General features: G+C 37.9%; 1 protein-coding gene across 2 annotated transcripts in view; it reads left to right on the plus strand.

The window, feature by feature from the left end:
• thsd4 (thrombospondin type 1 domain containing 4) overlaps nt 1-23494 on the plus strand; it is a 50371-nt gene extending 26877 nt beyond the window's left edge. For both annotated transcript variants that reach the window (XM_083552244.1, XM_083552245.1), the window contains exons 8-18: nt 11044-11248; nt 13385-13560; nt 14261-14351; nt 16293-16481; nt 17678-17807; nt 18765-18969; nt 19506-19679; nt 20130-20303; nt 21526-21705; nt 21916-22060; nt 22838-23494. In XM_083552244.1, coding sequence (XP_083408370.1) covers nt 11044-11248; nt 13385-13560; nt 14261-14351; nt 16293-16481; nt 17678-17807; nt 18765-18969; nt 19506-19679; nt 20130-20303; nt 21526-21705; nt 21916-22060; nt 22838-22980 — 1812 coding nt within the window. In that variant the 3' untranslated portion in view covers nt 22981-23494. The remainder of the gene's footprint in view (nt 1-11043; nt 11249-13384; nt 13561-14260; nt 14352-16292; nt 16482-17677; nt 17808-18764; nt 18970-19505; nt 19680-20129; nt 20304-21525; nt 21706-21915; nt 22061-22837) is intronic.
• Nucleotides 23495-24095: the final 601 nt, after the last annotated feature.

The raw sequence follows: 24095 nt of genomic DNA on the forward strand, positions 1-24095 counted from the left end.
TCTTTTACGCCGTTTATTCCTCTTCATTTGTCATCTCTCTCTCTTTGAAACCGCTATAGTGTTTAACACATTGGACACTAATTGTTTTCTAACGTGCTGAGCTGAGGTGCTCCAAAAATCCTGCTGCTGAACAGTTCCTGAGTGGTGTGTTTGGAGCAGAGAATATTTCTCCACCTCCCTTCTCTCTCAATCACTCAATCTCTTCTGTTTTTTTTTTCTGAGAGACACACACAATCCTACCTTCCATTCATTTCATTCTGCCACCACATTCATTTTCATTCTCTCTTTCTCTTTTTCTCTGGTATGTCTAAGCCTTACACACATCTCTTATTTCCTCTTGATTTCATATACTGTCCCTCTCTGTCTCACCCACTCCCCCTCTCCCACCTCTCCATTTCTCCAACAGTGCCTCCTCTCCCATTTTTAGCAGTTCATACATTTCCTCCTGCAGCGCATGACGGTTTAGGGCATTTTTGCTCTTCATGGTTGCACAAATTCTCAGATCTTACACCAGTGTGTGAGCGAGCGATGATGGGCATTCGGAGAAAGCGCAGCGGATGAGGACGCAGGAAAGTTGCTCGTTTCTGTGGATAGCTGTTGTGCTGAAAGAGGCACTATGTTCTTGGTTTTAGCTCTCCTGCTGCTGCTCAGCCTTCAAACACATGTGCAGCCCTGGCCGGCTCAGGTATGTTCATTAGCACTGTTTATCTCAGATACGGATGTTTGATAAATCTTCTGTCTGTGAGTATAGAAATAGCTTTTTGCATTGAGGTTTGCATCTGAGACATCCACTTTACATGTAGGAATAAAAACTTAAATAGAATACATTCACTTTATACTTTTGCCTGCAGAAGAGATGCATTAAACATATACTACAATAATAATTTCTTTAAAAATGTCCAGAGATCATGGTTGTAATCTTCAATATAAATGTATGTCAGGGCTTTTTTTTTTATCTCAATTTACCTACAAAAATAGTATTAATGAATATTGTCTAATACAGGATCAAATCTATCTCTACCAAATGTTTTTTTCAGAGTAAATTTTATATTTTTTATGGGATTAAAACTAGAGGTCGATTACCGATACCTATAGCTAAATTAAACCAGAACTGAATAATGAAAATGTGAGAAAATGATATAAATATGAAAATTTTAATTTTACAATATATAATTAATCAATTAGAAATAATAAATATATCACTCTCCGTGCAGCGTGCAGTCTCACGTGCAAAACTATTAAAAACTGAAAAACTTTTGGTATGGATTTTTGTTAAAAGCCTACAGTTCCAGCAATCAACTATTGGTGCCGATTAATTTGCAAAACCGATTAATCGGTCGACCTCTAATAAAATATTACATTTATCCATTCCTTTAAGCAACAATTTTTAACCAGAGTGGCATCACTCTGAGACTTTCTTCATCCACATCCTATGTAATGTGCATGTCATACAGTTTATACAGATGCAAAGTCTTTCTGGAGTGACATTTGAGTGCTGTTAAGCAGATGTTTTTACTTTATTCCTCTTATACGACCAAAATTCTATATTTGTTTCTTATGTCAGTTTTGTTGTTCATCACATTCTATTGTTTCATTCTGTCAGCTTTTCTCAAAATGTATTTTTTCATGCCTTTAGGAAGGCTTGTTTATTATTTCCTGTATACCCAAGCTCCAAAAGACTATTGACTAGCAACAAGTATATTAGCGTATATAAATAATATAAATAAATTTCACTTTTACAATATTTTTACTTTTATCTAAACAGTGAAGTCTATGGCCAGGAATATGGATGTAATTAATAAGTGTGTTTGTATAATCAATGCAATGCTAATCTCATTTTAAAACTATAGAACTGAAATCTACTATTTTATGCTGAGAGCAGCCATCTTGGAATGTCCTCATGTGCTGAACTCTTGGTTGTGTAGGTTCTGTCATGTTTTTTCTTCTGTGTTAAACTGAACCTTCCATGGGAACATTTCTTGGGAGTGTTTCATTTTTTTTCAATCTGGAAGTTTCAGGTCTGAGCTAAAAATGGAAACTTGCTTGAAAATTGCATCTCCATGGTTACATCAACATAGATAAAGGGATTTTGTGTAAAGTTGAAGCCAACCTGGATTTTGACACATTAAGACATCAGCTTGTCTTAAAGCTTCTACATAAGAACATAACAGTGAGTAATTAAGCTCAAGGTTAATCATACACTGATTAATTTCACTCCTGAGATCATCCTCCCTCATCATCTATTCATCATTACCTTCACATATATTTGAGATTGATCAGAGTCTGTTTACAATTGGTTTTCTTCCTGAATGGAAAAAATGTGGCCCTTCTCCTGACCTTGTTTTTTTTTTTTTTTTCTGGTTTGTGGTGTCAGTTAGCACACAGTTTCCCGTTAACTGTCTTCCGAAAGGGTTTGACCCTCCACATCATTAAGCTGTCACAACCACAGCCCACACAATTCTTTCTTTCTTTCTTTCTTTCTTTCTTTCTTTCTTTCTTTCTTTCTTTCTTTCTTTCTTTCGAAACTTCCTCATAAAAACGAATAATGCTCGGACAACATGCTCTTTATTAATATATCAGTCTGATGTGGTGTCAAATCCCTCCTGTGAAATATCATCAGCACAGTCGATGAGGTAAGAAAAGTTTACAGAGCGGTTTATATATATTCTGAGACTTTTGCTACATAGAGATGACCTTTGGCCTTGCACCAATTTGCTGTATGGTTTGTGTCCGAGCTTTTTGGGAAACCCAACACCCATAACACCAGTTGGATCAACACTGTTGTGGCTATTTTAGCCGACTTTACTTGCGCTGTGTGTTTACGCTCTGATGCTAATCTTGGCCTTGTACCTCAGGACGTGCTTACGAGGAATTTTTGCAGTGCTCAGGTTCTCCTCAGCCTCCCTGTTGATGTGTGTGAGGAAATGCATATATACATATATACTGCATATGCTATCATAGACTTCCTCAAGTCTGTCCCCAGAAGCCTAATTAATCATCATCGATACGGGATGTTAGCATGGACTCTGGGTGAAACGTCATGCATTCGCAACCAAGGGCTGATTTACTGCTATACAGTAGTGAATTATGTTTCTAGTGGCAGCAACATGATCGGCCTACTGTTTTGGTTATAACCCCACTGTGTCCAATTTCTTAAGTTACACAGAGTAGTGTAAGAGTAGGGTTTTTAGTTGGTGTGAACAAGGCTACTGTGAGGACAGAGCTAAGCTCCTGCTGTTAGCTTAAAAATCTGTATGCAGTTATAGTATAGAAACATCCGGGTCTGATACAGCAAAGCCAGATCTTTTATCACTCACTGTTTTTAAAGTCCTAATATTTATTACTGGAGTCTATCTGTATAGTTTAAACCACCATTTCCTCAGAAACAAGAAAGAGGCTTTTACTAGTCACATATGTACTATACCACAGTGAAATTCTTTCTGGTTATAAGCACACTATCAGCCATGATACCGCACCTATGAAGCAAAGAGGGTTAAGGGCCTTGCTCAAGGGCCAAACAGTGGCAGCTTGATGATGCTTGATTGGGCTCAAACCGCTGACCTTCTAAACAGTAACCATTTAGCCACCATTTCCCCCTGAAAGATAAAGATAAGTGGTAGAAACTTTAGCAGTGTCAATATGATTTTTTTTTTTTTTTGACTGTTCCTTAACCTCAGCTACATCATTACAGTTCATAAGTGGTCTTAACTTAAATTTTGTACTAGACTGCTTTTAAATTCCTTTTTTCCTGTATATGATAATGCTTTTTATTTAGTATTATTGACAATAAACTGTTATTAACCCCAATAATCAATTATTGGGGTTAATAACAGTTTATTTTCACTAATACTAAATAAAAAGCATTATCATATACAAGAAAAAAGGAAGGAAGGAAGTCCTTTACTTCATTTAGAGAACTGTAGTTGATTTTTACCTCTTTATGTGGAGGCCACATGCTCTACAAACACTCATACGGGTTTTTTTTTGGATTGGTGGCTGTTGTTTGATTGCATGGTTCTTTTAAGTACAGCGGAACAGTAAGACGTGTAAAGAATGTGGAATCGCATGTGTCTTGTTGTTGCCATTCTAGCAATGCTGATATGTTTCAGCTTTTTATGACTCTGAAATAAGATATTGTGTTCGGCTGAATGGACTTTTGGTCAGTGTTGCATATTTTCTTGAGTATCTTCCTCGCCAAAATCATTCTCGATCACCAGCCTCTTGATGTTGTAGCAGCTCCTGCTACCGCTCTGCTCTGTAAAGACAAAATGTGCACCATTGGCAAGGTGATCCTATGGGATGAATTGAGATGGAATAGCTCAGGTTTATAGCTGAGTGAGCCAAACCGCACCGTCTTCGCATTTCCCGGTGGAGTTTCCGAACAAGCCTGGAGCTGTAATGGTGGACCTGTGATTTATACATCACAGATTTCAGACAACGGTTGTGAAATAAAAGGGAACATCTACAAGAAGTGTGTTTGCTGTACTGTGTGCTGTATCTGACAGGTCACCTAAAGAGTTATCACGTTCTACATTTGGTTTGCGAGAAGCTTTTTTGCAGAAAGTGATGTTTTTGGATCACACTATTCACTATTGTAACTCCTACACTGTAACACTCCATTTGTTTGTGTTGCTCTCTTCTACCACACCTGGCACAGCTCACTGGGTTTGTCTGTCTTGAGGCTGGTGTTTAAGAAGCTGGAAAATGGTGTATGAGAACATTGTATAAGAAACTCAATAATTTGGCAATAAGAACTCAAAAGTTATGGCTCTTGGCTGCTGATGCAAATCCGAGAAGTTACTACTGTTTAGCCAAAAAAACTGCTCTAATTGTCCCAATGTCTCAACAGTAAGAGGCCATTAATAAATGAGTAAATGCGAATTTCTCTTCCTGCTGCACTACATTTAATATCTTTAAAAATATATTAGGATACCTGACTTTTTATATGTAGTTATTTCCCAAAGTGCTATAAAATGCACAAATGATAACCTCTGATACTATTATATCACAAAGGACAATTAAACATGAGAATCTGGAGCTTTGCGGTGGCACAACTACTCTTCTTTCTCACCATAACAGCTACACTATATTGCCAAAAGTTTGAGGACACCTGGTCATACGATTGGTATGTGCTTTTTGAGCATCGCTTTCCTCATTTAGTCCCAATTTACTCTCATAATAACATTCACTCTTCTGGCAAGATGTTCCACTAGATTTTGGAGTGTGCTTGTGGAGATTTGTGTGAGATTTCATTCAGCCATAAGGGTGCTAGTAAAGTCAGGTACTGATGTAGGTGCAGAGGCCTGGGGTGCTGTCAGCATTCCATTTAATCCCAGATGTGTTTAATAGGGTTGAAGCTTTATAGTAGGAGATCTTTCACTCCAACCCATTGAAAGCATATCTTCATGGAGCTAGCTTTGTATACAGGGGCATTATCATGCTGAAACAGCTTTGGTTCTCTTAGTACAAGTGAAGGTAAAATTTCATGCTACTGCATCCAAAGACACTCTGTACAATTGTGTGCCTTCAGATTTGCAGTTTGGTAAAGAACCACATCTGGCTGGGAAGTCAGGTGTCCCAATACTTTTGTTCATACAGTGTATTTAGTCTAAACATTAAGTTTTATTGCATACCAAAAAAACAGGTCTGGGAAACACCCTGGAGCTTCTTCTTGCCTGTACAGCAGTCATTTTTCCTGATCTTTTTTTTAATTATTATTTAATTCTTGCTGCTTTTGAGTTCAACAGACTTGATGTTACAGTGTTAAGGTCCTTAAAAATGACCTATTTCAGCAATCGCAACATTTTTTAGACTGTAATCAGGTTCTGTGATAATGAGATACCTATATTTACCATCCTTATACTAAAGGATTTGATCATGAATGAACAGTGTAAAGTTGTGCTGCAGTATGCTGGTAAGATGTGAGTTAATGTCTCCTTATAGGAAGGGTCCCAGTCACCCATCTGCATCTGCAGCTTCTCTACATGCACAGCTTATTACAGATGGGAGCAAACTGCAAAGTCAGCAGGTCTTTTGATCAGCGAAATGCTTGTAATGAAACAAATATGTGATTGTACTCTCTTTTCCGCTTCATTTCGATCTCCACTTGGTAAAATATCATTAGCATCTTATATATAACGCCATCTCGCTATAAGTTCGGCTCGGTAATAAACGGTCAGATGGAAGGCTCCTGCGATTTTTTTTTCAGCTTGAGTTTAGGTAATGCGAATATTGTATTTAGCAAATGTTTAGCAAATTTTTTCTACATTGTTATCACAATCAAGAGGTGAAATATGTTTAATTACTGTAAATAGGGAGTGATTTTAAGTTAGTTTTATTGTGTTACTTAGTAAATTCGCATACGGTTACACATACACTGATGAAACTGAATAGACATAAATAAATATCACATAAATAAACCCTATTTGCAGCACAATGAATGAATCAATCTAATCAAACCAGGGGCAATTTACGTACAGGGATAGAGACATTAGGTCTGACTGGTTAATAACACAAATATGAATATTAATGTAAAAATGTTAATTATCCTTGCTTTAAATTAAATAAAAATGTTCATGGCACTAGGTATATGTGTTCATGTGAATCATGAAACGGGTATAAATAATTAATCGTTAAATGTAACTATTGAGATGTGTTAGTAGCTCATCCTGACCTTGTCACGCTAGGGATGTATTTAGATGTTAACGTCTGAACTCGAGGCTATGTCAGGTGCATGGTGCATGTAGCCAACAAAGATTTCTTCTTATATAAGATTTTTGATGAGGTAAAAACACGTGGACTGGCTCATTGGATTTCAACTTTTTTCAATTATTTAATTTATATGATTTATACGATTTAAATATTGATAAAGATGGACTGAGCTCAGCACAGAATCCTGCAGAAAACACCAACGCATTCTAAACCCCAGAGACATAATTACTAAACCCACTGATCACAGACGAGGAATTACAGATAATTTTAACAGAATAAATTAAGACTGGGAGGGAATGAAAGTAAAATGTAATGGAGAGGGGAGAGAGAAAAATATATATGAAAAACTGGGTAGAGTAGAGTAGAGTAGAGTAGATTTGAGAAGAGAAGAGAAGAGAAGAGAAGAGAAGAGAAGAGAAGAGAAGAGAAAAGTAGATTCGAGAAGAGAAGAGAAGAGAAGAGTAGATTCGAGAAGAGAAGAGAAGAGAAGAGTAGAGTAGAGAAGAGTAGATTTGAGAAGAGAAGAGAAGAGTAGAGTAGAGAAGAGAAGAATTGATTCGAGAAGAGAAGAGAAGAGAAGAGTAGAGAAGAGAAGAATAAAGAGAAGAGAAGAGAAGAGTAGAGTAGAGAAGAGAAGAATAGATTCGAGAAGAGAAGAGAAGAGAAGAGAAGAGAAGAGAAGAGAAGAGTAGAGTAGAGTAGAGTAGTGTAGAGAAGAGAAGAGTAGATTCGAGAAGAGAAGAAAAGAGAAAAGAAGAGAAGAGAAGAGAAGAGAAGAGTAGATTCGAGAAGAGAAGAAAAGAAAAGAGAAGAGAAGAGAAGAGAAGAGTAGAGTAAGGTAGTGTAGAGAAGAGAAGAGAAGAGAAGAGAAGAGAAGAGAAGAGAAGAGAAGAGAAGAAAAGAAAAGAAAAGAAAAGAAAAAAAAAGAAAAGAAAAGAGAAGAGAAGAGAAGAGAAGAGAAGAGAAGAGAAGAGAAGAGAAGAGAAGAGAAGAGTAGAGTAGTGTAGAGAAGAGAAGAGAAGAGTAGATTCGAGAAGAGAAGAGTAAAGTAGAGAAGAGAAGAGAAGAGAAGAGAAGAGAAGAGAAGAGAAGAGAAGAGAAGAGAAGAGGAGTAGACAATGACAGAAGAAGGTAAAATGATAAAAGAATAGGAATCAGAGAGAAAGGAGGAGCAGTAAAAAAAAGACAATACAAGATGAGGACAGGAGAAAAAATGAGATGAGAGAACAAGGAAAAAAATATGAAGAGTAGAGAAAAAGAGAGATTATGGTAGAAAAGGGAAATAGAATAAAACAAAGAGCTACATTAGATGTTTGGCTTTTTTATTAAAAGACTTAACCACCACAACTGACTGCCTCAAATAAATCTGCTCTTTGTGTCATTATAATCAGGAAGTACACTATATGGACAAAAGTATTTTGACACCTGACTTTTCCAGACATTTGTGGTTCTTCTCCAAACTGTTCAAGTACAATGCTGGAAACACACAATGCTATACTATAAGACGTCTATGAATTGCAGTAGCATACATTTTCTCTTCATTCGAACTTATTCACCCAAACCTGTTTCAGCATGGCAATCCACCTGTGTACAAAGCCAGCTCCATTAAGATATGCTTTACATTATGTGGAGTTAAAGATCTTGATTGTTCTTCTATAGAGCTATTGAACCCTATTGAACACCTTTGGGATGAATGTAAATGCTGACTGCACCCAAGGCCTCCTCACCTCACCTACATCACTACCTGACTTTACTCACACCCCCTTTTGTGGCTGAACGAATCTCACACAAATTTAGTGGAACATCTTCCCAGAAGAGTGGAGGTTATTATAACAGCAAATGGAATGAGATGCTTATGGGCAATGTTATGGTCAAGTGTCCACAAACGTTTGTCTGTGTATTGTATCCTTTTTCACACATTTTACGTAACTTTCCAGACACAACAAACAGCTTGTGTGAGCTGTGAAAATAGGAAGCAACGCCACTCTGAACCTTTCTTATTGTTTCACATGTTGTACAAGTGTGTCACATCAGAGAATCTCATTTGAATCTCATTTTAAAAGGAAGTTGGTGCTGAAAGGTTCAGGATGTGGCTTTTCTGTAAAGACAGAAATGTGCTTACATTGGCACATGTACTTGATAGTACAGTGAAATTTCTTCTTTGCATATGTCAGTGATGTTGGGAAGCTGGGGTCAGCCATGATTCAGTACCCCTGGAGCACAGAGGGGTAAGGGTCTTGCTCAAGGGCTCCAAGAGTGGCGGCTTGGCGATATCATTGATTGAACCCTCAGCCTTTCTATCAGTAACCCAAAGTCTTAACCACTGAGTTACCACCTCCCTGTAAAGGGCGTGTTTGGTACTATTTCTCAGAGGCAATGTATTTGATCTTCATTCACAAGCCAATTATGTCTGTCTAGTAATTCTTGTATAAAATAAACAATTCGATTATGAATGATTATATTTAAATGTTTTACTGGTTCATGAGATCCAAACCTGATGCTTGTTTACAGTCCAATAAAATTTACACAAATCAACTCAAACACGATCCTTAACAATGTGTGCTGTTACCATGATCAATGACTGTTTTTATGTTTTGTGATAGTTGTTCATGTGTTCTTTCTTTACCATGAGCAGTTCAAACATCCATTCTTCTGAAGAATATTCTCCAGGAACTGGAGGAACATAAGTTTTGGTTTGAAATTGTTTCTTTTGTATCTTTGACCCCTTTCCAGCAGGAGCAATATGATTTTGCTATCTATCTTTTCACATTGAGGATAATCAAGGAAATTGTTGAAGTCTAATTTCAAGGAATTCGTTAAAGAAAAAAAAAAAAACACACACAAAAGGTGCAAATGTTGAATGATTTACAAGAAGGCAACATGAGAGCCGGGGAGGGGGTGTAAACTTTTGCACAGGATGATGGGTAAATTTTTGTTACTGTATTTTGTCTTCTGGAAAACTTCTGATAGCATCTGAAGGACAAGGATACAACAATATCTGCTAAGAAAATCTAACGATTCTACAGATACATGTATATATTTATATTTGCATCAAAATGAACTACGATGATCATTTTCCTCTCAGCATCTGAGTCGAGTTTGATTTTATTGTGGTCACACAGACACCAGACACCATCTGCAATTTACTCCTGCGCTAATGCTGAGGAGTAGCAACCAGTCAAACCATCTCCAGCTGAACCTGGCTCTGAGGGAAGGTTTAAATCATTACTTTGGTTCATCAGTAGTTTTGCTGGAGCCTGTCAGTGAACCACCACCCACTGAGAGAACATTGCAGTGTGAGGGATTCAAGAGTTGCTTTAAGGCAAACGGGATCGCTCAATCCTTGAGGAGCTTCCTGCAAACATCCTGTTCCTGTCTCTGGATTTTATGGTGGAATTAATAGAGAATCAAAAAGAGTCTTATGTCTTATAAATTTTCAAGTGCATCGATTAGTATGAATTTTGTGTTTTGTAATAGCAGCTTTGTTGTTCTCTTTGGCATTGATAATAGGAGTCTCTGCATTTACTTGCTGATGGAAAGTGGTAGCTCATGAGTTAAGACTCTGAGTTGCAGCTCAGAAGGTTTTGGGTTCGATCCCCAAGCAAGCCTCAATCTGCCACTCTTGTGGACTTGAGCAAGGCCTTTAACCCTCTTAGCTGCAGGACACTGTATCATTTGTCTGAACCCAGCTTGTGAACAATCGCTGGGATATGCAGAGATGAATGTCACTGTGCTTTAATGTATGTGACAAGTAAAAAGCCCCCTTTACTGCACTTGCTTAGTCAGAAGCCACTTTAAATCATCTTGTCATTTAGGGTTTATTTGTATCTTCCTTCTCTATTTTGTCTTTCATGACTGGAATTCATGGTTCAGTGTTGCCAGTCCTTAGAGTATGGGTTTATATGTAGGGGTTCATGTACAGGAGAAGGGCATGAGTTCAAATCTCAGCACCACCAAACTGCCACTGCTGGGCCCTAGAGCAAGGCCCTTAACACAATACTATCTGGATGTCTATCAAATGGGATAAATGTGCATTAACATTAAATGTGTTTGTTTTTATGAGTAAAATATATAAATTAAGTTGTAGCATGATTTAGTATCGTATTGATATTAGAAAAGAAAACATCTCTATTTCTATCATTCGCATTTTTTGGTTGATTATGACCAGGCGGAGTCACTGTGACTAAATGTGTTCAGGCTCTTGAAATCTTTAAACATCTTTTCCCCACATCCAGAATGGTGAAAGGACTTTCATCATGTGGTGAGAAAATCAGTAACAGATGCCTCACATGAAACACTCTTTCTGTCTTTTTTCTCGCTTGTGTGTGACAGAGTCCAGGCTGTGATGAGCTCTTGGGTTCAGGGAAGGTGCTGGATAAATGTGGTGTGTGTGGTGGGGACAACACGGCGTGCCGGCTGGTTTCCGGACTGTTCCAGCACAGCCTGTCCAATGTGGGCTACCACAAGATTGTAGAGATCCCACAGGGAGCCACCAAAATCAACATCACTGAGATGGTCAAAAGCCAAAACTACCTTGGTGAGTGGAAGTTTACACACACACACACACACACACACACACACACACACACACACACACACACACACGAATGCAGAAAGGAATTCTGAACATTTAAGCATCTGATTTGCCAGATTTCACAAATAATGGTTTTAATTCCATTTTTAATTCCAATTGAGAAACAGCACTTCTGATATAAAGGATATAAACTGTAGAGATTAAACCTAAACTATAAGGATAAATTAATAAATGCAGAATTTTTATTATTATATATAAATTTATTATACATCAATCAGGCATAACATTATGACCACCTGCCTAATACTGTGTTGGTCCCCTTTTGCTGCCAAAACAGTCGTGACCCATCGATCATTAACAGCATGAACTTCTTCAGCAGTTTGAGCTACAGGATCGAACCACACAGACCAGCCTTTGCTCCCCACGTGCATCAATAAGCCTCGTCCACCCACGAACCTGTCGCCGGTTCACCACTGTTCCTTCCTTGGAGCACTTTTGATAGATACTGACCACTGCAGACCAGAAACATCCCACAAGAGCTGCAGTTTTAGAGATGCTCTGACCCAGACGTCTAGACGTCACAATTTGTCAAACTCGCTCAAATTCTTACGTTTGCCCATTTTTCCTGCTTCCAACACGTCAACTTTAAGGACAAAATGTTCACTCGCTGCCTAATAAATAAATCCACCCACTAACAGCTGCCACGATGAAGAAATAATGAGTGTAATTCACTTCACCGTGCAATAATATAATGATTTGTGTATGTGAATCTAGGTGTTAAGGCCTGGGATGCAGTCAGCATTAACATTTATCCCAAAGGTTTTCAGTAGGGTTGGGGGTCAGGTTTGGGTCTCATAGTTCAAGTGAAGGCAATATTTACTGTGGGCAAAATATTTAGCACAGTATATATGATAAGAGTTCACAAATCTGCCATAGGAGCCTATTATTTACTTTAAATGTAGGAAAATCGCAATTAATACTGAGTGTATGTGGTGAAATTAAAACTGTTTGTACAATGGAAGAATCTTTTATTATTAATGTCATAAATATTTTTAATTCTTACTAAAAACCAGTTCTTTTAGCTGAAAAATCTGTTTCTGAGATTATAATGGCAGTATCTCTGCATGTGTGTGTGTGTGTGTGTGTGTGTGTGTGTGTGTGTGTGTGTGTGTGTGTGTGTGTGTGTGTGTGTGTGAGAGTGTGTGTGTGTGTGTGTGTGAGTGTGTGTGTGTGTGTGTGTGTGTGTGTGTGTGTGTGTGTGTGTGTGTGTGAGTCAGAGCAAGACAAAGAGGATGAGAGTCCTCCTGCTATATGAGGAGTGACTGGAGGAATGTCAGTACTTTATTGTTGGAGACATTGCTTTAATGAGAGCCACGTCGAGCCCCAGCAGTGTGTCTGGCTCGCTGCAGACAGGACCATACATTCGCTCTCCTTCCTCTCCTGCCTTAGGGGTCATGGACATAAACACACTTTCATTAGTGTCCCCTTTCTCCCTGAGTTCAGCAGCCTGCACTTATGCAGAGGAATTTTCCAGCAAACCCGGCCACTGTAACACGCCGGTGTCAAAAACGATCAAAAATATGGAGTTCAAACAGAGGAACTTTAGATCATTTAGTCAAATCGGTATAGAAGACAAAAGAGTAAAGCCTGCTGGATCAACAGCTTTGCTGAAAGGAAATGTTGAATGGAGGTTGGAAAATTCTGAAGGTTTTTCCCAGGAAAGCTGCGTTGCTCTGCAGACCTTCTGCTGACTAAATTAATTTGTAAATGATGTCTCTAGTGATTTTGCTACGTCGTAAAGTTATACGGTGAATAATAGATACATGGAAACACAAATACTCCGTGTGTGTCCGGAAAAAAAAGCCTGAGAAGACCACTGAAGATCACGTCATCGCATCGCCAGAGAACAGATTCTGCTGTTCGTAAATGTAAAATATGCTGGTTTTATTTTTGCAGCACTTCATAATATCATTCAAATTCTGTCACAGAAGGACCAGAGACCAATAGATGATCCACTGGCAGCCGATTTACTCAAATCACCATGATTACTTGTGCAGAAATAAACCAGATGTTTGTACACCCACTCCAACAGCTTGGCATGAGATTCCAGTTTAAGCCTGTCATTTCTTTCCCCGGCAGCTTTGCGAAGTCGCTCTGGACGTTCCATCATTAACGGAAACTGGGCCATCGACCGACCTGGAAAGTACGAAGGAGGAGGGACGATGTTCACTTACAGACGGCCCAATGAGATCAGCACCACTGCCGGAGAGTCCTTTCTAGCAGAAGGACCAACCAATGAGATCCTGGACGTCTATGTGAGTGAAATTTATACGCAAATCTCTATAGGATGTATTCAGACTAGATTTAATTCCGTTGAATAACCTTAATTTGGTTGCACAATCAACTTCATTTGTGTGACATTCAGTCTATATATATATAAATATATTAGTTTAAAAAATTTTATTTAAATATACTAAATATACAGTGTATATATACTGAGTATTCTTTATGTGTACAATATATGTGTATAACTGCATAAACCCTTATGGCACAATACAATTCAACACACTTATGGTCACTAACTTACTCTGATGACTTGCACTGAACGGGTTGCAGGGACAGTAGCTGCTGGTACCCAGCCTCGAGCAGACTTCCAAATGATGATCACTTATGGTGGTGGATTTAATAATCTTTATTTGGAAAAAAAGGCTGACTCACATATAGAAGTGGAGTCACTTAGCTCGCTGGAGCTTTGCAGTTGCATGATGTGTTAGAAGAGAAGAGATCTCAGACTGGACGTCCACTACGTCAATTAAGTGGCAAATGCCAAAAGTAGGATAGATGATAGACTAACATCTGAATGTTTTTTTTTAATGGCACACCATTTACCCATACTACTGTACCTTTGCCATCTACTGGTCGATTGCGATCGACGTATCAGGCACTCCTGATCTACACTGTTTGACTCCGAAGCACTGTTTAGTGTTTCTTTCTCTTTTCGGCTTTATCTCTCAGATGATCTACCAGCAGCCCAATCCTCGAGTTCACTATGAGTATATACTTCCTTCGGAGAACTCCATTAGCACAGAGTCTAACACAGGGGAGGGTAAGTTGATATCATAAAAACTAACCTGCATGATATATATTGTAACATTTTATGGATGCGCTGCAGCTGGTGTACAAGTACCTAAATTAATGGTTCAGCAAAGGGGGAAATAAATCAATTTTGTAATAGATAACTCGGGGAATGTGATGCTAAAAATAATAATGTCATTAGTTACTGATTTTTAAATAATAATAAAGAGTTACTAAGATTTACAAAAAAAAGATTTAACCAATAATTTTTTAAGGTAAGGTGTTTTTATAGTGTTATGTCTCTGATTGAGATTGTTTAACTGTTTTTATTGATATATTTAAAATATTTAGCTGGTTGTGTGTAGGTCTACTTGTGTGTTTTTTTTTCTTGTGCTGTATTTGACATGCATTTTGATTTATGTATAGGTGTACTTTTGTCTTTTTGGTTCAATAAATTTTATGAAACAAAAAAGCAAAAAAAAAAAAAAAAAGCATTTATAATTTTACATTTGTAACTACATAATTCATCTACAAAAACAAGCCTTGACAAATCTCTGATAGAGAACAACAGAAAATAACATGGCACTATAACTTTTTTCGTGTGTCCACAAAAATTAGCAAACCCGGCCCAAAAAAAAAATAAAACACATATATACCATATACCATATATATATATATATATATATATATATATATATATATATATATATATATATATATATATATATATATATATATATATATATATATATATAGTAAATACCACCATATATATGTATATAAAATAAATGAATGAATGAATGAATGAATGAATGAATGAATGAATGAATGAATGAATAAAAATACATGGTGTTTAGTCAGGGTTTAGTCACCGCATAGAGTTGAAGTACACAAGAAATGGTTGCCATCTCCTAGCAAATTTTCCAAGGTTACTTCTAATAGAATATCTTCTATTTTCTCAATTTAAAAAAGGACATATTGTTTTTAAGCCACTGAGATGTAGTTGTTAATCTATGGGATTTCCAAAGGATTAAAAGATGGCGCCTTACAATCAAAGATGTGGCCCAAATATCGAATTGCTTTTTGCCGTACCTGGATCAATCCAACAGCACCCCAAAAACTGCTACACCACGGCAAACATCATTATTAATGATTTATATTAAGAATTGCAGACATACTTTTGAAATAATCCCACCAGACATGTGACCTGACAGTTGTCGCTAATACTAAAGTAAAGTTTGCTTCGCCTAGCTTTCGAAAAATAAACTCTGAACAAAACTTTAAATTGTATAAGGGTAAGACGAGCAGATATAGAACTTGAATTGATTCGATCTATTGACCTTTCCCACCACACTTCTGGAAACACCATTCCCAATTCGTCCTCCCATTTTGCTTTAGTTCTGACAATTGTGGGTTTATTAAGAGAGAGAAGTTGATTATACATTTTTGCTATTTAAGACTTCTGCTGGAGACCCAAGCAGAAAAATATATAAATATCTAAATATACCTGAAAATATCTAAATATTTTAGGAGATGGTAAATTGAACTTTTTTAAATCCACATATTCACAGAAAATGAAATTTTTATACAGATCTTGAAAAGACTTAACACCCTTATTCTGCCACTGTCTAAGAGTAGGATCCAAATAAGATTGGGGAAATGGATGATTATCAATTAATGTGGCTATAATCGAAGCTGAGGTGAACTTAAAATGTTTTTTTTTAAATTGATATCATATTGTGAGTGTCGACAGCACCAAAGGATTGGTAGTAAAGTCAGAGGGCCTGATAGGTAGAGAAGATGTCACCAAGAAAATAAAGATGATTTAGACAGACTGAGTGCCCAAACAAACCCAATGAAATTCTGATTTATTAGACCAACATATTCATCTATGAATATGAGCAGCCCAATTATATTACTGAAATGTTGGGAATGCAAGCCATCTTGAAATTTACATCTCCTGTTTCTGTAGGTAACACAGTGAACGGAGGAGCGGGATATGATCAGTATGGAAGAAGGCCGTCTCAGGAAGGTCACGAACAAACGGGTGGGCACAGGAACCCCCCTCACATACCTGAGAGCCAGGTACCGCCTCGCAGGCACAGAGAACACAACTGGAAACTAACGGGCACGACTGACTGCAGCGTCTCCTGTGGCAGAGGTCAGAAACAGACACTTCAGCAGCATGTGATTCCCAAATATAAAAGCATTGAAGTCTGAAAGGTTTTAGTATCAGAATCAGAATCAGGTTTATTGGCCAAGTGTGTGAACACACACAAGGAATTTGGTTCCAGCTGTTTGCTGTTTGTATTGGTACCTATGTACCCCATTCTTGCAAATGTACGAGGTGGTATCAAAAGGTTTTGATCAAAATAGTCCCCTTGCTCAGCAATACAGCGCTCCCAGTGTTCCTGCTACTTCTTGAATGTGTTTTCATTTCGAGGCGTGTCAAACACTTTTAGCGATTCGCGCTGGATCACGGCAATGCAGTAAAAACGGAAACGTTGTGCTTGATCTTCATCTACGGGAGGAGGGCGAAGTCCGCAGGGTGAGTGCGGAAGTGAGATCATGTTGTTTCCAGCCAAAAACTCATCTGTGAGGAGAGCTCGATGACAGGGTGTTCTAACTTGCTGTCCATGATAAAACTTTAGATGTGGTAACGCACGTGGTCAGAATAGAACCAGATGCATAACTCCCGATGTACACAGGACGATGACTTTTGGGACACTGATATATGAGGGTTGGTGCTCCCTGCGACTGTGCATGCAGCCTTGTGCTGCCATCTGTTGATGTGTTACAAACTAGTCTCAGACCTTTATGATACCACCTTGTATTGTTCTAAGTGAAGCATTTGTACAGTCTTAGCCCTAAATGAACCCAAATACTGTAGAAAGCATCATTTTGATGAATTTTTGTCTTACATACATTTTTGCCTCGTTAGGATGTATAATAGTGCGTAACTGATTTATATGATAGTATACGATATAGACCTAGTATACAGTATGCTTATTTTACTTATTGTTATTGCTGTAGCATTATAGATAACAAATTAACAAGCTAGCAAAGTTACATTTTGACAGAGCGGTCACTAATGTAAAATACAGTTCACAGTTCACATGAAATACTATAGGGAGAATTTTGCATCAACAAATCAGCTTCTTTTTAAAAACATGCAGATGAAATGTTTAAATTGATGAAAATGAGATATTTCGATTAGTTGCTGGACAAAGATGTCTATATCTGTACCGAGTTGCCAAATTATAGACAGTAGTAACTAGTAACTGTGTGTGTGTGTGTGTGTGTGTGTGTGTGTGTGTGTGTGTGTGTGTGTGTGTGTGTGTGTGTGTGGGTGTGTAGGTGTCAGACACACTGTGTTTGGCTGTGTACATAGAGTCACTCATGAGCAAGTGTCTGACAGTCTCTGTGACAGTGCTACTAAACCCAGTCCACAGGAGGAGCCCTGCAATGTCCAGCCATGCCCTGCATTGTGAGAACACACACACACACACACACACACACACACACACACACACACACACACACATAGTACCACCAGGTATCTCTTACTGACCAGGACCCCATTACTGAGATTTTTTTAAATCTTGATTCTGATTTGTCAGGTGTTGAATGTCAGTAAGGCACACACTTTACATAAATTCATTACAAACTGCATGCAATTATACTCTAAATGTAAAAGCTTTTCTTTAAGAAAGATACAGTAAGTAACTTGTATTTTAAATATAACTAGAAATGGATGAAATGTACGAACTTGTTTTATTATGAGTAAAATAACAGTAATTGTTGGCATGCTGCTGCAGTATAAGAGGAATGGATCAGTAAATAATATGATCAAATATTGTGTGTAGAGGTCAACTGATTAATCGGCACCGTTAGTTGATGAAAAATCCATACCGGTAGTTTTTCCGGGTTGTGTCTGTGGCTGGAAAGCCTGAGAAAATCTGCTGTTATTATATAGTACAAGAGCGGCCTTTAGAGGCGAATTACTGACACCACGTGGTTTTTGTTGAAGTGTCTTTTTTATTCATTTTGGATGTAACTGAGTGTTACTTTTTGTTGAAATTTAAATGTATGTCGTTTATATTTCTCAATATTTATTAAGATAATTCATATATTTATCTAGCACATTTTCATTAATCATTATTTTTTTTAAAGTTCGGTACTATTTACAAGGGTGTTTGTTTTTTATTTTTCAATATTCATTTTTAAAATTATCGGTTATCTGGAAATAGTATCCAACCCAGCTACCGGTATCTGTAAAATCCACTAACTGTCGACCTTAATAAAATGGTAACAGTAACTCCATTTATCTTCAAGCTCCATCACATCACCAAGTCGCTGATTATGTTCATAAAAGCATAAAAAAGTGTTTAATTTCATGCAGAATGAAGCAATTTTGATGTTTGCATGATGGTTTTTCGAGCAGTTGGGATATTGGTGAGTGGTCGGAGTGCAGTAAAACGTGCGGCCTCGGCATGCAGCACCGGCAGATTCTGTGCCGACAGTTTTACATCAACCGCACCCTCACCGTGCCCGCCAAACGCTGTGAACACCTGGAGCGGCCCGAGAGCAGCAGCACCTGCCAGCTGAAGATCTGCAGCGAGTGGCAGATTCGCTCTGAGTGGAGCTCTGTGAGTGGCCCATCACACCACCTCTGTCTTCAGTCAGGAGAACAGAGGAAACACTGAGGGTCATAGGATTATGGGATGTCAGTAAAAAAAAATAATAATTCTGCATTCCTAAAAGCACATTAATTAAACAGTGTTGTGTGTTACTGTCATTGTGCACATACATTGTATGGTACATAAGATCATTTCCTTTTTTTTTAATAGTCTGGTGTAAAGTTTCCCATCCCATTTTTGATTATCATGCTTTTCAAGATGCATTTTAAGATTCATTCATTCATTTTCTCCCGCTTATCCGTAATTCGGGTCGCGGGGCATTTTAAGATCTGGTTTAAAAATTAAAACTTGATATCGTTATACACGACCTTCTAATTGTAATAATAAGGTCCTTACGTGTGTTTGTGTGAACTCAATCAGTTCAAATGGAGTCTTAATTAATAATCATAAACTGTGTGTGTGTGTGTGTGTGTGTGTGTGTGTGTGTGTGTGTGTGTGTGTGTGTGTGTGTGTGTGTGTGTGTGTTTATGCTCGGGTGGTGTCAGTGCTCCATGCCATGCAGTGTAGGTCAGAGAACGCGTGAGGTGCGCTGCGTCAGTAACGTGGGCGATATTGTTGAGGATGAGGAGTGCAACATGAATCTTCGTCCCCGTGACATTGAGAACTGTGACATGGGGCCGTGTGCTAAGAGCTGGTTCTACACAGAATGGGGTGAGCAGGTAAAAACAATCACATATCATACATCCTGTAATTATGGTAATATTCCTATATGTGTGTTCAGGAATGAGGTTTTTTATATGTGGTTGAAAATCTGTTTTTATTTCGAAAAGCACAAATAGCATTATAGGGAGGTGGGAGCCCAGTGGTTAAACTCTGGGTTACTGATCAGAAGGTTGTGGGTTCAACCCCAGTATCACCAAGCTGTCACTCTTGGGCCCTTGAGCAAGGCCTTTAACCCTCTGTGCTCCAGGGGGTGCTGTATCATGGCCGACTCTGTGCTCACCCCAACTTCCTAATATCGTTGGCTATGCGAAAAAAGAATTTCACTGTGTGGTAAAGTCACGTGACAAGTAAAACGCACCCTGTTTTTTTTTTTTTTTTATATATAATTTTGTCAATGGAAGGTCAATAGTAAAACAAGCATGTGCGTATGTGTATGTGTGTGTCAGTGTTCTGCAGAGTGTGGCTTTGGTGTGAGGAGCCGCAGTGTTGTGTGTCTCTCCAACCTGGTGAGCAGTGTGCCTTTGGAAGGTTGTGGTACAGAGCGCCCTCCTCAGGCTCAGCCATGTAACAACGGTGCATGTGAGAGCCGCACTGAGTGGTTTACTGGGTTCTGGGGTCAGGTGACAACACACACATACAGTACATACATACATACACACACACACACACACACACACACACACACACACACACACACACACACACACACACACTCACATATCAGGCTCAGCATATCACTGCATGTCATAAAGTTGTAGCACTGTGAGAATAAAGCCAAAAAGTACGATAATAAAGTCAAAATTATGAGAATAAAGTCGTAGCTGAAGTATTGGCGTGCCGGTGTATCTTCCTCTTGAGGAACACCTCTCCTCTTAGAATAGCACGCAGATGTAACCATCGATATCCTTAAAAGTGACTACTGGTCGCTATTTCAGACTGCACAAAAGAGGCCGTTTCTGTGTGATATTTAAAGAGGACATGTTGTTTCTTAACAGAAAAGTAAAGATTTTTTTACCATTTTTGACATATTTTTATGTCCTTGGAGAATTCTATTGCTCAAATATGTAAATGAGTCTTTTCTGAAAAGTTCCATTAATAAACAGTGGCTGCTGATGTTTGAATTTATGCAGTTTGTGAAGAAAACTTGACTCCTGTTAAAGGTCACAAAATATGATGGTAACAGAATATGGTGTACTTCAGCCGGTGCTGCTGAGACTTTATTCTCATAGTGCTATAACTTTATTCTCGTAATTTCGACTTTATTCTCATAGTGCTATAACTTTATTATTGTAATTTCAACTTTATTCTCATAGTGCTATAACTTTATTCTTCGTAATTTCAACTTTATTCTCATAGTGCTATAACTTTATTCTCGTAACTTCGACTTTATTCTCATAGTGCTATAACTTTATTCTCGTAACTTCGACTTTATTCTCATAGTGCTATAACTTTATTCTCGTAATTTCGACTTTATTCTAATAGTGCTATAACTTTACTCTCGTAATTTCTACTTTATCTCATAGTGCTATGGCTTTATTCTTATCATTTTAACTCTATTCTCATCGTGCTATGGCTTTATTCTCGTAATTTCGACTTTATTCTCATAGTGCTACGGTTTTATTCTCAAAAATCTTTCAAATCTTTCAAATATAGCCTTCATACTATATCTCTATATTAGAACCTAAATCAAAAGAATATAAATGAATGTGTACAAAATCTCTGTGAAATATATTCCCAACTAACCAACCTTCACTAAAGTAACTACTGTATAATTACCATGAATGATGTAGTAGTGAGTGTGTGGTTGTACTGTGGTAAGGGATGGTGTGTTTTGCTTCTCAGTGTTCAGCTGAGTGTGGAGTAGGAAGGCAGCAGAGGACAGTGTTGTGTATGATGAAGTCCGATGACACTTATGCTGTGATGCCGCTCTACGAATGCTCCTCTCTGGACAAACCACTTAGTCAACAGAGCTGCACTGTGAAGGCTTGTGGAGCCAAGTGGTACTTCACTGACTGGAGTGCAGTGAGTAATGTGGGGACACACACACACTCGTATACACACACATACACTGCAACATTTTGTCATTTACTTGTTTCTGTACAAATCAGACAATTTGAAATGGTCCACCTTTCTCATTGAACTGAACTACTGTGTGTGTGTGTGTGTGTGTGTGTGTGTGTGTGTGTGTGTGTGTGTGTGTGTGTGTGTGTGTGTGTGTGTGTGTGTGTTTAGTGTTCAAAAATGTGTGAGGGGGGATTCCGTGTGCGAGAAGTGCGCTGTCTCTCAGACGATATGATCCCAAGCGAGGGATGTGAAGAACGGCTGAAACCAGGAGACAAAGAGGAATGCAACCTCGAGCCCTGTGTTCCACAGATCGGTAAGATCTTCTAAATTGTATTTACACTGTACTATAAATAATAACTACACAAAAATACACACACTCTCGACAGTGCAAAAATATATTGACATTAATTCTCTTAACATTCTCACTGCTATAGTCTTAATACAAATACAAATACTGTATATACTCACAGCTCTGCTATGAACTTAACATATTGAAAGCACTATATATATATATATATACACACACACACACACACACACACACACACACACACACACACACACACACACACACACACACACACGTATATGTACATATACATATGTATGTATGTATGTATGTATGTTTGAGTTAAGAACTCTGTAGCAGGAGATCTTTCAATGCAACCCATGTAAAGCACATCCTCATGGAGCTGGATGTTTTAAAAAGTTAAATCTTAAAGTCAGGTCTTGACAAACTTCCGTCCATATAGTGTATATGTAAAATATAGCGTATGGATTAGTGTTTGCAGAACAGAGGATCCACACAACAGTTCTGTAATTTCATTGGGTAATGGTAAATAAAGTCACTGATTTTAGACCAAAATGAGTATAATGCTCTGTATTGCTGTACGAAATAATTTCATATATGTTGAACATACAGATTATCTACTGTACATTGCATTATATGGTATTTTTGGATTATGTTATTAACATATTATATTGTTTTATAGTCTATAAAACTTGTAGTTATATTTATATATTATAAATCACACAATGATAAATATTTGCACCCAGTATTTATATATATATATTGATTATTTTCACACAGATGAAAAGTGTCGAGACAAATATTTCAACTGCAACGTGGTGGTCCAGGCCCGCCTGTGTGTGTACGATTACTATAAGAAGGCATGCTGTGCCTCATGTGCACGTGTGGCGCAGAGACATTCGACACAGAGGAGCTACAGATAGGACGGACCCCATGGCGACGTTACCCACGTCGTGTCCTTCACCCGCAGGCGCTGCGAGCGGCCGCTGCTTACTGCAAGACGCTCAAGTGCTGTGGACACAAGAGGAAAGAAAACAAAGGCAGCGACGTGATGAAAACATCTTGATAACCAGTCCATGGTCTTGAAACATCACATGCACTTTGTGATCTGGAGATACTGAAAAACTCATTTTTTTAACAATTTATTTATACGTATTATTAGAGGACAGTGATTTATAGCGTGTTAGCTCGAACTGAACAAGCGGACTGATACGTATGGGATGTTTGTAGTGTTTATATGATATTTAATGTCAAATCCGTTACAGCTGATGATGCCAGAGACTGAATGACTTCAAGTGCCTGTGAATCCCTCACTGTATTTCACAGAACGTCAAGTTCAAACCATTAATTTTTTTACCTGTAGGTTTTTTATTAGTGATCCCAGCCTTAGATTATAATTCTTATACTGTTCCTAATAAAGCAACTCCATTCAAATCCGAGCAATCGTTCTGAAAAATGTCTCAACTAATCAGGTTCCCAGTTATCTCCATTGTTTTACAGACAAGCAGAAGCTCTGGTTGTCTCTACGACCAGGATGAAGCTCCACAATACAAGTTCAGGCTGCGTTGAAGGAAGTTTGCCATATATAAAATATATGTAATATTTCGTTTTTTGTGGTATTTATTACATCATAGCACTGTTGAATTCTGGATTCTGATTGGTCAGGAAACATTCTGCAATGTTCTGACAGTTGTTCCAGGCTACAAATCACATGTTTACAGTATAACATGCTTATTCCAATACTTTATCATTTCTCTAATGATTATTCAGATGGTGTTGATATGTTTTTCAGCATTTAATTACAGCCAAAGGTAAAGCTATAATTTTGTTTAATTAACCTCAAGAGAGAGGAAAAAAGCGATTGATGTGGGACTGACAGTTTGTATATAACAACTGTATTGTTAGTGATAACAGGAATTAACTTGTTTCGCAGATGTTTCCCAAGATTTAATGCAACTATTACAGGATAAAAAGTATATTGATCTTTAATGCATTAAAGCTGAGGTATAAGCGAATGTACTGTTAGAAGGAAAGAATC

Source organism: Silurus aristotelis, assembly GCF_946808225.1.
Source record: "Silurus aristotelis genome assembly, chromosome: 10".
NCBI classification, from domain to species: Eukaryota; Metazoa; Chordata; class Actinopteri; order Siluriformes; family Siluridae; genus Silurus; species Silurus aristotelis.